General features: G+C 50.3%; 2 protein-coding genes and 1 non-coding gene across 4 annotated transcripts; 2 read left to right on the forward strand and 1 right to left on the reverse strand.

The window, feature by feature from the left end:
- Positions 1–2,214: 2,214 nt before the first annotated feature.
- LOC116886720 lies at positions 2,215–2,344 on the forward strand. The gene has a single exon (XR_004386132.1). It is a non-coding gene; the product is annotated as a small nucleolar RNA SNORA65 (small nucleolar RNA).
- Positions 2,345–4,558: 2,214 nt separating this feature from the next.
- Positions 4,559–6,542, forward strand: Misp3 (MISP family member 3). Of its 2 annotated transcripts, XM_032888051.1 has the most exons (4): positions 4,559–5,611; positions 5,743–5,795; positions 5,975–6,048; positions 6,264–6,542. In XM_032888051.1, the coding sequence occupies exons 1-3, from the start codon at positions 5,068–5,070 to the stop codon at positions 6,002–6,004; spliced, it is 627 nt and encodes a 208-aa protein (XP_032743942.1). In that variant the 5' UTR covers positions 4,559–5,067; the 3' UTR covers positions 6,005–6,048; positions 6,264–6,542. The 2 variants fall into 2 exon arrangements, with proteins under 2 accessions (XP_032743942.1, XP_032743941.1); XM_032888050.1 differs by lacking the exon at positions 5,743–5,795 and having other exon boundaries at positions 4,562–5,611.
- Positions 6,543–11,244: 4,702 nt separating this feature from the next.
- Positions 11,245–14,400, reverse strand: C17H19orf67 (chromosome 17 C19orf67 homolog). Its single transcript, XM_032888016.1, has 6 exons — positions 14,072–14,400; positions 12,899–13,043; positions 12,685–12,785; positions 12,425–12,610; positions 11,903–12,037; positions 11,245–11,511 (listed from the first exon to the last, which is right to left on the reverse strand). Exons 1-6 carry the CDS (start codon positions 14,398–14,400, stop codon positions 11,337–11,339), a joined length of 1,071 nt encoding a protein of 356 aa, XP_032743907.1. The 3' UTR covers positions 11,245–11,336.
- Positions 14,401–14,418: the final 18 nt, after the last annotated feature.

Here is a 14,418-nt window from a genome sequence, read left to right on the forward strand (position 1 = left end):
TTGGTTACACCAATTTGGACTTTAATGGTCTCCTTACTTTGGCCTGTCATCAGTTTCATATCTAGGGTGAGTAAGTGTTTGTTCAGATCTCCTCAGGAATAGTGTCATACCACAAAACCAAACTACAGCCTCATATGATAGCATAGACCTTTAATCCCAGCACTCTGAAGGCTTCTGCTGATCTCCGTGAGTTCAAGGTCAGCCTGATATACATGTTGAGCACCAGGCCAACAAGGGCTACACAGTGAGGCCCTATGTAAAAACAACAACAACGACAACAACAAAAACATGTGGTGAGAGGGCTTAGTGGTTAAGAGTGCTCACTGCTGAACTGGAGAGATGGCTCAGTGGTTAAGAGCACTGGCTCCTCTTCCAGAGGTGCTGAGTTCCATGCCCAGCAACCACATGGTGGCTCACAACCATCTGTAGAGGGATCTGATGCCCTCTTCTGGTGTGTCTGAAGACAGTTACAGTGTACTCATGCATGAAATAAATGAATAAATCGTTAAAAAAAAAAAAAGTGCTCACTGCTTTTGCAAAGAACCAGCATTTGATTCTCTGCACCCATGTCAGGCAACATACAACCACCTGTAACTCTAGCTCCAGGGAATCTATCGCCCTCTTCTGGCCTCCACAGCACCTACATAGAAGTGCAAAACCCATAAATAAAAATTAAACACATTTTAAAAAAGAAACTGCTCTTAAGAAGATGATGGTTTGGTGCCAGTACCCGTGCGAGGTGGCTCATGACTGTAATTTGGGTTTCAGAAGACCCAAAGTCTTCAGAATTCATTCAAATAAATCCATGTACACACACATATTCATAAAAATCTCCAAAACTAAATTTAAAGAAAAGAAAGAGTAACCACGAAGCTAAATGAAGATACGGTTTACACACTCCCACCCTTTGTATAATGTAGTGTCCTAGTTTAGGAGCATGCAGTTGCTGTCCCATCCTAGAGACAGTGTGGTGTGTAGTTGGGGTAGCCAGTGAGTTTGAGGGAGAATTTCAGGAGAAATACCCTGCTTGCCTTCTCTTCCACCTGATGGCCTCATAGAAGCCATCAGTGGATGGAACCAGAATGTGAGAAGGGAATGGTATCCCAGTCAGGTGAAGCCAGGTGGAAAAGAGCAGGGAAGGAGGTGGTGACTGGGTATGGCGGGGGGAGCATCATGGGGGCGGATGAGGAAGGCTCATTTGCTTGGGCATCATGGGGCTGAATAGAGAGACCACATCCACGAGGGAAAGTGATGAAGCACAACATGCCTGCCTCACAGCCCGACACAAAGAATTTGTTAAAATAGCTTCCCAGGCTGGTCTCAAACTTACTGTGCAGTCAAAGATGAGCTTCTGATGCTCCTGCCTGTGCTGTCTTTCCCAAGAGTTGGGATTGCAGGCAGCACCATCGGAGCAGCTGGGATGGACCCCAAGGCTTTCTGCATGCTAGACAAGCACTCTACTGAGTCATGTCCCTAGTCCCTTGAGTGTCCGAGTGATGTGTGTGTGTGTGTGCGCATATGTGTATGTGTGTATCTATGTGTATGAGTGCGTGCGTGTGTGTGTGTATTGTGTGTGTGAGTATATGTGTGTGTATGAGTGCATGTGTGTGCGTGTGTATGTGTGCGCGCATATGTGTGCATATGTGTATGTGAGTATCTATGTGTATGAGTGTGTGTGTGTGAGTATATGTGTGTGTGTGAGTGCATGTGTGTGTGAGCATATGTGTGCATATGTGTATGTGTGTATCTATGTGTATGAGTGTATGTGTGAGTATATGTGTGTGTATGAGTGCATGTGTGTGTGAGCATATGTGTGCATATGTGAATGTGTGTGTTTATGTGTATGAATGTGTGTGTGAGCATATGTGTGCATTTATGTGTATGAATGTGTGTGTGAGCATATGTGTACATATGTGTATGTGTGTATTTATGTGTATGAATGTGTGTGTGAGCATATGTGTGCATATGTGTATGTGTGTATCTATGTGTATGAATGTGTGTGTGAGCATATGTGTGCATATGTGTATGTGTGTATCTATGTGTATGAGTGTGTGTGTGTGTGAGTATATGTGTGTGTGAGTGCATGTGTGTGCGTGTGTGTCCCCGACATGCTAAAGACAAAGGTCAATGTCAAGAGTCTTCCTTTATCACTCTCCACCTCAGGATTTTTGTTTGTTTGGTTTTTGGTTTTTAAAGATGGGGTTTCTCTAACCACCCGCCACTGCACCTGACCAGTATTATTGGCTGGTGCAATCCAGTGGTGAGCTGACAGTAAGCCCCAGCTTTTAGGAAACAGGGTTGTCCTACATGTGGATGACTCTGTGCCGAAAGTGTGGGGACAGCCTAGAAATAAGATGGGACCATGAGGGGCTGGAGAGGTGGCTCAGAGGTTAAGAGCACTGACTGCTCTTCCAGAGGTCCTGAGTTCAATTCCCAGCAACCACATGGTGGCTCACAACCACCTGTAATGGGATGCTCTCTTCTGAAGTGTATGAAGACCAACTACAGTGTACTCACATATAAATAAAATAAATAAATCTTTAAAAAAAAAAAAAAAAAAGATGGGACCATGATCATTGCTCAGAAGATAGGGCCGAAGCTTTAAAAAGCTCTTGGGTTTTCTCTCTGCAGTTAAACACAGTGGAAACTGTGTTTGATGAGATTGTCAACATTGCCCGGCAGATGAGACACCGGTCTTTGGCCAGAGAACTTTCTGGAACTATCAAGGAGATCCTGGGTACTGCACAGTCTGTGGGCTGCAACGTGGACGGCCGCCACCCTCATGACATCAACAGTGGTGCGGTGGAGTGCCCAGCTAGTTAAGAAGCAACAAGAAAATATTTAAATAAAAGACTATCTGATAAAAAGAAAAAAAAGAAAAAAAAGAACAAAAAAAAAGAAAAAGAAAAAAAAGATGGGGTTTCTCCAATTCACTCTGTAGACCAGGCTAGCCTCGAACTCAGAGATCCACCTGCTCCTGCCTCCCAAGTGCTGAGATTAAAGACGTGTGCCACCACTGCCCAGCTTCCACTTTAGTTTTTGAGGCTTTCCTGGACCCGGAGCTCATATAACTCGGCCCAACTGGATGCCAGTGGGCTCCACCGATCCTTCTGTCTTTCCCCGTCCTATATATGGGAACTTTACAAACCAAGCAATCATCCAGGCCTTAAACTCACTATTGATTAAAGATGTATTTATTTTTATTTTATGTGTATCTGTGGTGTGCTGCATATGTTGGGACAGTGCCTGGAGGGTTGGGGGAGGTCAGGTTCCATAAGGCTGGAATTACCGATAGGGTGAACCATCCTGGTCCCCTGGAAGAGCAGTCAGTGCTCTTAACTCATGAACCACCTCTCCAACCCAAGAGAAGGCACCGTTTGAGACTGGGTGTAAGAGGAGGACAGAGAGAAAAGGGTGACCAAATAGTTGGGATTTTGTGCCCCTCTATTTCCACATCTTTCTTTGTTTGGTGAAGTAAGACCTGGAAATGTAGCCCTGGGTGTCCTGAATCTCACTGCATAGAACAGGCGCTCCCCTCCAATCATGGAGACCCCTCTGACTCTGCCTCCTGAGTGCTGGGGTTAAAGGCTTGTGCCCCCACCCTTATTCCTCTTTCCATTTTCTTTAGGTAATTGTCTTTCTCCCAGGTTACTATAGAATGACACGGGGTGGGCCGGTTTTTGTGAAAGCTGTCTTCCACAAGGGGCAGTGGAAAAAGTCTCTGCCCTCACTCTGAACCCTTGACCCTATCCTGGAAGACAATGGAGCAGCAAAGGTCGCTACTGCCTCCCGCGAACCCGGTATCTCTTCTGCCCCAGCCTGGGCCTCCTAAGCAACCTGGCCCAAGCTAACCGTCTTCCGTCCGCAATTGCTCATCTAGGGCCCGGAAGTCTTGTAGTGCCTGGGCTCTCAACCCTCGCTCATTCTAGCTGGACACTTGGCTGCCAACGCCTTGTGGGCTTTTTTGGAAGGTGGTGGTGGTGGGGGAGCTGCCCCAGGGCTTTGAGCGGCAGCAGTGGGGCTGCAAACCCAGGCAGAGCTAAGCAACCCAGAGCAGCAGGAGCAGGCATTGCGGTGCCCCCGGGTGCCCCCATGGGCTGAACCCGAGCTGTGCTGCAGCAGCGATTTGTGTGCAGAGAAGGCCGGGAGACCACAGGGAGGGTAAGAGGGGCCGTGTCGCTGGCCGCGGGCTGGCACCTGCTGAGCTAGACTAGTGAGGTCAGCGAAAGACGACCGGGGAAACACTCTGTAAGGAGGCCATGGACAGCGATCAGCACGGCGCTCCACTAGAGGTCAGATCTCTAGAAAGTGATGAAAAAACGAGACCCCAAAATGCCAGCGTGGTACCAGAGGGAAAGGGCGACACATACCCCCCTGGGTAGAGTTCAGGGAAGCCCTTTCTGAAGAAAACGTCCCTTCAGTCAACCCGTGGGTTCAGGTGGCGGGAATCCGGTGTCCAGCCGAGGCGCCCTGGCCATAGGGCGGGTCCAGGGCCACTGGAATCCAGCTGGCAGGTGCCGGGGGCGGTGCCCAGTCCTGCCCCCAGGGGACCTTCCTGGAGGCCAGAGGCGGGTCAAAGAAGAGTGCTGGCGACGCCTTAGAACCTCGGGCGGCGGCTGCAACCACAGGTACGGCGCAGGGCATTGTGTCCTACCTATCTGGGCATCTTAATCCGGCTCTGAGAACTGAAATTGTCAAAGTGCGCCTAACTCCGAACATCCATGCCCCCGGGTGTCCGAGAGCGGAGTCCTGGGATCGCCTGAAACTTAAAGCTAAAGCTACGTGTTCCGGGAGCCGCAGAGCCAGGGCACCGAGGGCTGCAGGGGGAGGTAGTGAGGTCCTGGAAACCTCTGGAGAGGAGGACTTGGAGACCCCGGGGCCATAGCCAGGTCCCGCAAGTGCCAGTGGAGCAGGTGACTGAGCGCCCGGGCGGTCCGCTTCTGGGTCGCCTGGCACTTGGATAACGGAGGTACTGGGACAGTTGTGCCCCTGCGTCGGCTCAGAGACCTCCAGGTGTGTTTTCCACCGAGGCCCGTGGCATCCAAACCAGCGCCTGCGGAACTGCTGATGGAGACGCCCATCCAGCGCGAAATCCGCCGTAGTTGCGAGCGCGAGGAGAGCCTGCGCCGGAGCCGCGGTCTGAGTCCCGGTCGCGCGGGCGAGGAACTCATCGAGTTGCGGGTGCGGCCGGTGCTCAGCCGGCCAGGTTCCGGTACCCCGCTGCCGCGCGCCCTGGAGCGCGCTCGGGCGGGCGCGAAGATGCAACGGGACATCGAACGCGAGGCTCACAGGCAGGCGGCGCTGACGAGCCCCGCGGTTCCGGAGCCCAGCGCCGGGCGGCGGCCGCAGCCGCTGGATGAACTCAAGCGCTTCTTTGAGGCCGCAGCAGAGGAAGGAGCGAGCTTGCAGCGGCAGCCGGAGGCCGGAGGCCGGTTGCGCCCCGCCCTTCAGGACGGCTGTCCGGTACTGGGGCAGTTGCCGCCGCTCGTTGCTCCGTCACTGCTAGAGCAGGAGGTGCTCCGGGTGCATGAGCGCGAGCGGGAGCTGCAGCTGCAGCGGCGCAGCATCTACGGGGCAGCCGAGGACCGGGAGCCAGCGCCGAGCCTCACCCGTAAGCGGTCGCCCTGGGCCCTAGAGCTCCCGCTGACTCCTCCTACAGTGGTCCTTCATCTATAGGCTTGCTACTGCTGTAGGCTTAACTATTCTTCTGCGGGTTCACCTTTTCTTCACTCCCACACCTAGGATCCCCAGATCTATCCGACCTGTCTTGGAGTCTTGGCTTCTTGCGTTCTCCGGTAGTTTTCGGGTTCCTATCTACACTGAGTTTGACTCACTCCTATTCCTGGGTCCCCAGAACTGGGTGGAGGCCTCCACGGGGAGGAGGGGTGCACACCTGTATGTATTTAAGGGGTGCGGCCGTACCCCAGCTGGCAAGGGGAGGAGCAGCCACGGCTGAGCGTTTCTTCCCTCACAGCGAGCAGGGGAGATGGAAAGTTGGCGGTGACCTGGCCCCCGCGGAGACAGGCCTCAGAGAACGGCCTGGAGAAGGTGGGAGCCTCTTTCCAATGCTTGTCTCTCTCCCACCCCTCCTGCAGCGTCTGGGCACTGGGGTGGAGGGGGAGGTGCATTCTGGTCCCCCGGAGAGTGACTCTGGCCCAAACTCAAAAGTTCCAGACGCGATCCAGAGAGTGAAAAGGAGATGGGGACTGGAGGCCAAACTTCTCCCTGAGGGTTCTTCTTTCTCTTCCCCCTTTTCCTTGTAGGAGCGCAGACCCTGAGCTCTGTGAAGGTTGGGGCCTGCGGCCAGAAGTAACATGCCCTTTGGAGAACCAGGGTAGGGTTACCCTCCAGATCAGCAGAAGGCCTAGAGAGGGAAGGCCCAGCTTTCTTTAATGGAAACTTGAAATTCAGCCCATCCCTGATACTGACTATGGAATTAACCACCTCTCTCCATAAAAGTGTTTAGTCTTCCCTGGAAAATAGACCACCACCCGCAAAACCTGAGTGAAACATATAATAAAGTTCTCCTCCCTTTTCCTGGGCTTTAGTGCAAACTGTTTTCTACTGGGTCCTCCTTAGTCTGGGTGAGGCGGAGGCTGGCAGGTGAAGGACACTTGGGAAAGCCACCAGCGGATCGCACCGGAATGTTGGAATTCAAAATGCGCTCTGGTCTCCTTGTTCTGGACTGATTGCTGACCTGGGCCTGGAGGCCAGGGCCCTACTGCCCCCTGGTGGTGAGAGCACAAAATGTTGCTTACACAGACTCCACTCTGGTATCCAGATATCAGTTTTTATAGGCGCCAAAAGCATCTGTGCTTAGGGCACCGCTAGACCCAGGTGCTATGAAGTTGTGTCCCCTGCTCTACGGATATAAAAAAGTGTAGAGATACCTGGGGGTGGACTAAAGGGATGCTTTAAGGGAAAGTGCTTGCTACTCTTGGAAATGACCCGAGTTCAGTTCCCCGAATCTACATGGGAGGCTCACAACTGCTTATAATTCCATCTCTAGGGGATCCATTGTTCACTTCTCTCCTCCAGAAAAATTTGAACATACATGGCATTCATTCGCACAAAACGCACACATATACACATGAATTAAAATAAAGATAATTTTTAAAGAGAGAAATAGCAATGGTGGTGTTGAAGGGTCAAGGACCTGGTAGGTGTTCTGGTGACCATCTTTGCTTGTATCTTTTAAAAACATGGCTTCATTTATCCCATATTGACCTGAAATTCCCTTTGTGGTCAAGGGTGACCTAGAAAGTTTTAAAAAATTTATTTTTTTTGGATACATGCTGTGTGTATAAGTCTTTTGTTGGCTTGAATGTGTGCACAGCGTCTGCAGAGGTGAGAAGAGGGTCAGATCCCTTGAAACTACAGTTCCACGTGAATGCTGGGAACTGAACCAGGGCCCTCTTGAAGTAACTTAAGTGCTGAGCAGCCTTTATTTTTTATTTTTTATTTTTTGATTCTTTTTTTTCGGAGCTGGGGACCGAACCCAGGGCCTTGCACTTCCTAGGCAAGCGCTCTACCACTGAGCTAAATCCCCAACCCCCTTTATTTTTAATTACATGTATGTGTTGTTGGGGTATGCACACGAGGCCAGATGTACAGATGCCCTCAGAGTCCAGAGAGAGTGTTAGATCCCCTGAGGGCTGGAGCTACAAACAGTGTGAACTACACAGAGGTTGGTATTGGGAACTGAACCTAGGTCCTCTGCAAAAGCAACTCGTGCTCTTTACTGAGCCATCTCTCCAGCCCCTGGAACTGTTACTAAAAGAGACAGTTCAGTTCAGGACTGAAGAATTGACTTAGCAGTTCAGAGTGTTTGCTATGCTGTGCGAGGGAGCACAATCCCAGCACTAAGGAGGCAAGAAACAGGCAGATCTCTGGGTTCAAGGCCAGCCTGATCTACAGAGTGAGTTCCAGCAAACACTAGGGTACACAGAGAAACTGTCTCAAAAAAAAAAAAATGCTGCTCATTCAGATTCAGTTTTAGTTCCCAGCATACAACTTTTGGTGGCACACATCACCTATAACCTTCTTCTAGACTTCTCTGGCACCTGGAATACACAGGTGAATACCTGAAACACACACACACAATCTCTCCTCTGTATTGCCCTGGTTTTCCTGGAACCAGGTTGACCTTGAAATCACAGAGATACTCCAGCCTCTGCCTCTGGAGTGCTAGTGCTAGGATTTTTGTTTGTTTGTTTGTTTTTGTTTTTCAAGACAGGGTTTCTTTATGTAGCCATGACTGTTCTAGAATTTGCTCTACATGCAGACCAGGCTGGCCTTGAGGTCCATCTGCCTCTACCTCCTGAGTGCTGAAACTAAAGGTGTGTAAAATCATGGCCTGGCCACATAATTTTTAAAAATAAAAAACATCATTTAATTAAACAAACAAAGGGGTTGGGGATTTAGCTCAGTGGTAGAGCGCTTGCCTAGCATGCGCAAGGCCCTGGGTTCGGTCCCCAGCTCCGGAAAAAAAAAAAATTAAACAAACAAAAGATGTGAGCATTCCCCTGGCAAGTGCATGGCTCTGGGTCTGAACCAAAACAAAACTACCAATTTTTACTATTTAGCAAGCTTTTCCCCCTTTTAACATCTTTTGAGATAGAGATTCACTAGGTTGCCTTGGCTGGCTGGCTATGTGGATCAGGATGGTTTTGAACCTGTGACTTCCCGCTTTTGCCTCCGTCCTGTTGGAATTCCAGGTCTATGTCATCATAGCAGGTTTAGAAAACAACTTTAAAAGTTATTCAGGTGGGACTGGGCATGGCAACACATTTGCCTTTTCGCTCAGCAATTAGGAGGTGGAGACAGGCAGATTTCTGTAAGTTCAAAGCCAGCCTGGTCTACATAGTGAGTCTCTGTTGTAGGGAGAAAAAAAGTGGCAGTGGTCAGTCATGGGGCTGAGGAGATGTCCCGATGGGTAAAATGCTTGTCATGCCGGCCAGAATTCAGATTCCTAGAAACCGTGTGAAAAGCTGTATAAGTGCATGTCCCTGCAGGCTCTGGTTGGAAATGAGAGGCAAGAGGATCACGGGAAGTTTGCAGGCAGCTAGTCCACAGACACAGCAGCACAAGTTGGAAGACCAGAGCTGACATTCAGAGTTCTGTCCCAACCTCCACATATAGGCCACGGGATATACACAGCAACACACACACACTGGTATACAAATAATTGAATATTAGCATTATGGTTTAAATTTCTGATATGTCCAGTCAAATCTCACTATGTTAACCAGGTTGGCTTCAGTTAGCAACAAGTGTCTAATGAAATACCTACAGATAAGATGGAGGGTCCATATGGGGTTTCACTCAGGAGAAAGAAGCTGTCTATTTTATTTTATTTTATTCTTTTCTTTTTTTCAGAGCTGGGGACTGAACCCAGGGCCTTGTGCTTGCTAGGCAAGCGCTCTACCACTGAGCTAAATCCCCAACCCCTCACACCTATCTTTAAAGACTTACCAGGTGGTAAGTATGTACCAGGTGGTATCAACTGAATCACTGAGGCATAAGGCATCGTGGCACACTCTGGAGGCCCACGCTGGAAGTTAAGGCCAGCCTGGGCTGTACACTAGGACTCCAGGTGGATTTAAAAGAAAGGTATCCAGGCAGTGGTGGCACACATCTTTAATTCCAGCACTGGGGAGGAAGTGGCGGGTGGACCTTTGAATGTGAGACGAGCCTGGTCTGCGTTAGCAAGTTCCAGAATAACCGGAGAGAAACCCCATCTTAAGAAAACAAACAGGGCTGGAGAGATGGCTCAGTGGTTAAGAGCACTGACTGCTCTTCCAGAAGTCCTGAGTTCAATTCCCAGCAACCACATGGTGGCTGGCAACCATCTGTAATGGGATGGAATGCCCCCTTCTGGTGTGACTGAAGACAGCTACAACGTACTTGTATACATTAACTAAATAAACCTTTAAAAATACTTTAAAAAAACAAATAAAGGGGGGTTGGGGATTTAGCTCAGTGGTAGAGCGCTTGCCTAGGAAGTGCAAGGCTCTGGGTTCGGTCCCCAGCTCCGGGGAAAAAAAAAAAAAAAAAAGAACCAAAAAAAAAATAAATAAAAAATAAAAATAAAATAAAGGAGAGAAAAATGCTGGAGATTGCTAATAAGAGCTCTGGCTGCTCGTTGAGAGGACCCTAGTTCAGTTACCTGCACCCACATAGTGCTGAAAACTGTATGAAACTCTAGGCCCAGGGTGTCTCTGATGCCCTCCCTGGCCTCCTGGGCAAGCAGAGAAATAAAGATATAATAAGTAAATATATGTATTTGAAAGAGAGAGGGCCTCTATATATAGCCAGCCCCAGTTGTCCTGGAACTCACTATGTAGCCTAGGCTGGGCTCGTCTCATAGAGGCCCACCTGCCTCGGTTTCCCTGAGTGCTATGATTAAAGGTGTATGCTACCATGCCCGGTTACTAAAAATCAGTTACACACACATACACGCACACGCACACACGGCATGGTTCTGAGTCTCTATTTCTAGGTCTCACATTCTGACTCTGCGTGTGAAAATTTTAGGACCCAAATATCGACCTCTTACTGTAGAGATTGAAAACTCAAGAGTGACACGGGAGGACGAAGGACCCCATTCCTATGCAGGGGCAGTTTTGCTCAGAAGGCCCAGGTTCGAGTCTAGGCTTGGCTTCTCAGGAAGCAGGAGGGCTCATTTCTCTCAGCTAGAGTATCCTTCACCAGTCCAAGATTGATGTGGGGCAGAGTGAGCCTCCTAGGACTCTCCAGACGCTCTTCAAGAGACAAGACAATCACCGGTTTGGTTCGGACACCCCAAAAGCTGGAAGGAAAAATCTGATTCCACTCTGCAAACTGATATCCTGCAGTTTCCTAGGGCACATCGGGAAATGTAGTTGTGTTTAAAAAAAAAAAAAAAGAATCACTTCCGGGTTAAAGAAAAAGAACAAAAAAAAAACAAAAAAAAACGGGCGTGGGTCTAAGTCTTCCTCCAGTGGGCCTAGAATTTTCCTGCTACCAGAAACTTGTTTTCTGGGTTCCGGTTGCTGACGAGAGCCGCTACTTCCCTCTTTGACTCATGCGCATTTGCGCATGTGCAGCATTCCCTCTCCGAGGTCTGCGGACTACACTTCCTACAAGGCCTCGCGCTAGGCGGGGCTTATCTCCCCAGGGGAGGGATGCGGTGCTCACAGGACACAGAACCTCTGACCTTGCTCTTTTATTAACAGAAAAGTCAGCCCGCACTTGGTGTTCCGTGGCTCTTGCCTCGGCGTACTCAGTGCAGACCGCACTTCTTCCTGCCTGGAGTTTGGGGTTGTCAGGCTCCAACTGGCGCCTTCTCCTGGGACTTAGGATGCCGGGGCTGCCCAAGCCGCGGGCCCAGCAGAGCTGGGGGGCCGGGCGGGGCCTGCCTGGCCCATGAGAATCTGCACCAGCAGGTCGGTGGCCAGCACGTGCGACGGCTCCTCGAAGCCGATGGTTAGTAGCTGCTGGTAGTCCCCGGGTGGCTGTGGGCACAAAATCCTGGGGGGCCCCCCCGGAGACAAGCCTGGACTTGAGCACCTCTGCCCACAGCTGGGAGGGGCTTTATTTCCATTAAGGGTGGGGGATACCCTAAGGGAAAGCATTTCCTGTAGACAAACTCCTGGGGTTGAAGCACTGGACTTGAGGCTACTAAACACTTTGCTGGCTGTTGTCTCTTTGGGAGAGTGACTTATGTGCTCTGAAAACATGTTTTCTTTGTGAAATCCGCATCTCTGTGAACTACTGTTTAGTCTACATAAAGCACCCTTCAGGGCACAGTAAAATGTGCTCCTTATTCATAGTGGAAACTGTTACCCGAGTTCCAGCCTTTGGTGAGGTTGTCCTGCCCTCCCTCAAACCTAAGCCCGCATCACCGTGACCGGAATCCTACCATGAATCAAGATCATCCTCTGCCGGTCCCAGGGGCATCCATCGGCCAATGGACCAGAGTTTCTGGATCTGGGGGCACGAATTGGCTGGTCCCTGGCCTGCGTCCTCCCATGTATCTCGATAACACAAGAAGTAGCTGAGAGGGAGAGATCAGAAGGAAAAGCAATGCTTTATTTAGTTTTTTTCTGCTGAGGGCTTTAATTCTGGAGGTGAGTTTCAAGTTCATCAGAAGTTGCCTCCAGTTCTCAGGTAGGAATGTGACTCAGTACTGAGGACTTTCCTCCCTTGTGACCTAATCTGAAGAGGAGTACTTTTATTTTAATGGGAGGTGGAGTTAAGAAAACTAAAGATTGAAAGTGTAGCTCAGTGCTGGTCTAGGATATGCAAGGTCCTGAGTTTTATCCCAGCATGGCAGAAGGTATTCAGTTTTGTCTTGCTTTTCACTCTTTGGTGGTGGTGTATAGGCTCAACTTGGCATTCGGTCTAGAAAGGGGAGGACTTTGATTTTGGCAAGGGGACTCACTAATCCACATGGGCATCTGCTCCTTGGCTGCTGGCCTCTGTGGTGGTTTCCAGGTTCCAGCGCATCTTCTTATAGAGGTATCTTGGGAAGTGGCTGGCAGTGTACGCGGCTGGTGTGCAGTACCGGAAGATGGACACATCGTGGGAGGGGCTAATGGAGAACCTCCCGCAGAAGAAGCAGGAGATGCTAGTAGGAGATAGGAGAGTGGACAGCAAGCTGGGCCCTAGACCACCCCACAGCCCCATTTCCTGCCCACTTACCTCAAAGGGTTAGTTTCCTCCAGGTCCACGAACCCAAAGGAGGCATACATGAGAACTAACTGTTCCAAGCGCAGGGTTAGCTGCTGGGAGATCTCCAGCAACTGCATGGAAGGTGGGACTTGATGACCTCGGGTAGTCAGCCAGAAGCAACCCTCCTACCCCTAGGCAGAGTCTAAAGGAGAAAGGGGCCTGGAAAGAGAGCTACTGTACACACCCCCTTCCGGACCAACTCTTGCAGGGCTCCGTAGATGGGAGGGACACTCCTTGCCGCAGCCTCAAGGTATAGGAAGTAAGGTTCGCACATTGTTAAGAAGGTGGGCATAGCCTTGGCTAGCTGTTCTTTCTGGACTCGGTCCCTGCTGAAGGGAGAAAGGGGCCTTCATGTGGCATCTCTCTCCTTCCATCCCTAGGTGCCCCGTTGCTCACCCCCTGCCTGTATCCCTGATGAAAGTCCCTCAGTGCTGTGGCTTAGTGCTAAGAACATTTGCATAGCCTGTGCAGAGTCCTGGGTTCCATTCCAACACCCAATAATTAAACATAAAAAAAGGGACTGAGAGCTTAAGTCCGTGTTAGAGATTGGAGCTCAGCCCGGGGAAAGCTCAGCATAAGAGAAAGATTCCCCCCATGTCAAGTCTTCCTCTGTCTTCTTTCAGAACCACCTGCATCAGTCAGTTGAAACATTTGTTAAAGTGCTGACACCTGGGCCGGGAGCACAACTGGCAGAATGCTCGCCTAATGCAAGGGCCTGGCTCCATTCCCCAGTGTGTTTGGGAGTATATACAACTGAGTTCTCTCAAAACTACAGCACGGAGCTGGGAAAGCCCGGACTTAAGCAAACCTCCCAAAGACATCACAACCCCTCTCCATTGTTCTGGAAATTGCATTTTCCTTTGGGAGTGGAGGTGGCCTCTCATACCAGAAGTTCTCTGGCTAGAGTTGATGCAGATGGAATCTGTTTAGCTGACTTACACAGGGTTTTAAAAAAAAAAAAAAAAAAAAATCTAAGAGAGCATTTCAAATCTGGTAGGCAGTACTCAGTAGACTAAGGCAGGAGCCTCACCAACCAGAACATAACGTAATGAGACACTGTTTGAAAGAAAAAAAATGGCCAAATCAACCAGTTAACCAAACTAACGAAAATCAAAGTTCTAGAGGAAAAGAGGTGTGTGTGTGTGTGTGTGTGTGTGTGTGTGTGTGTGATTTTTGCTACCCTAAAGAGCCATACATTGCCTGCTTCTGTCTCTCAATTCTTCACAGCCCTCAGAGCACCAGTAAAGTGCATTCCCAATCAGCCTCGTATACTCTATCTCTGGGCCCTGAGTTCAGCTTTTGGCCGTTGTGGGCTGCACACCCTGTCTTCCTGTTCTGGGTCTTTGTGCAGTGTCACCTGTAGAGCAAGTAGCTTTGAAAGTCATCCGCCTTCCTGAGCAGGTAACGGAGCTGGTCAGTGATCGGACTGAACATGGAGTCCAGCGGGAGGCGAGCTGGGGCCGCCCCGAGCTCCGCTGCCAGTGGCTCCCGGGAGGACGTGGAGGTGGGAGCTTCCATCATGGACTGTGCTCGCTGGGGCTCCAGCTCTGCTGAACCCTCAGGTCTCCCGGCCGGCGACCACGAGGGGTCTCCATAAGGCTGCGGCCCGGGTCCCAATTCCTCCGAGGGCGGTGCTTCTCCTGGGCCCAGGGCCAGCGACCCCGCGAACCAGGGCTCCGCAGCCATCCGCGTCCACAGCAGGCT

Source organism: Rattus rattus, chromosome 17 (assembly GCF_011064425.1).
Source record: "Rattus rattus isolate New Zealand chromosome 17, Rrattus_CSIRO_v1, whole genome shotgun sequence".
Lineage (NCBI taxonomy): Eukaryota > Metazoa > Chordata > Mammalia > Rodentia > Muridae > Rattus > Rattus rattus.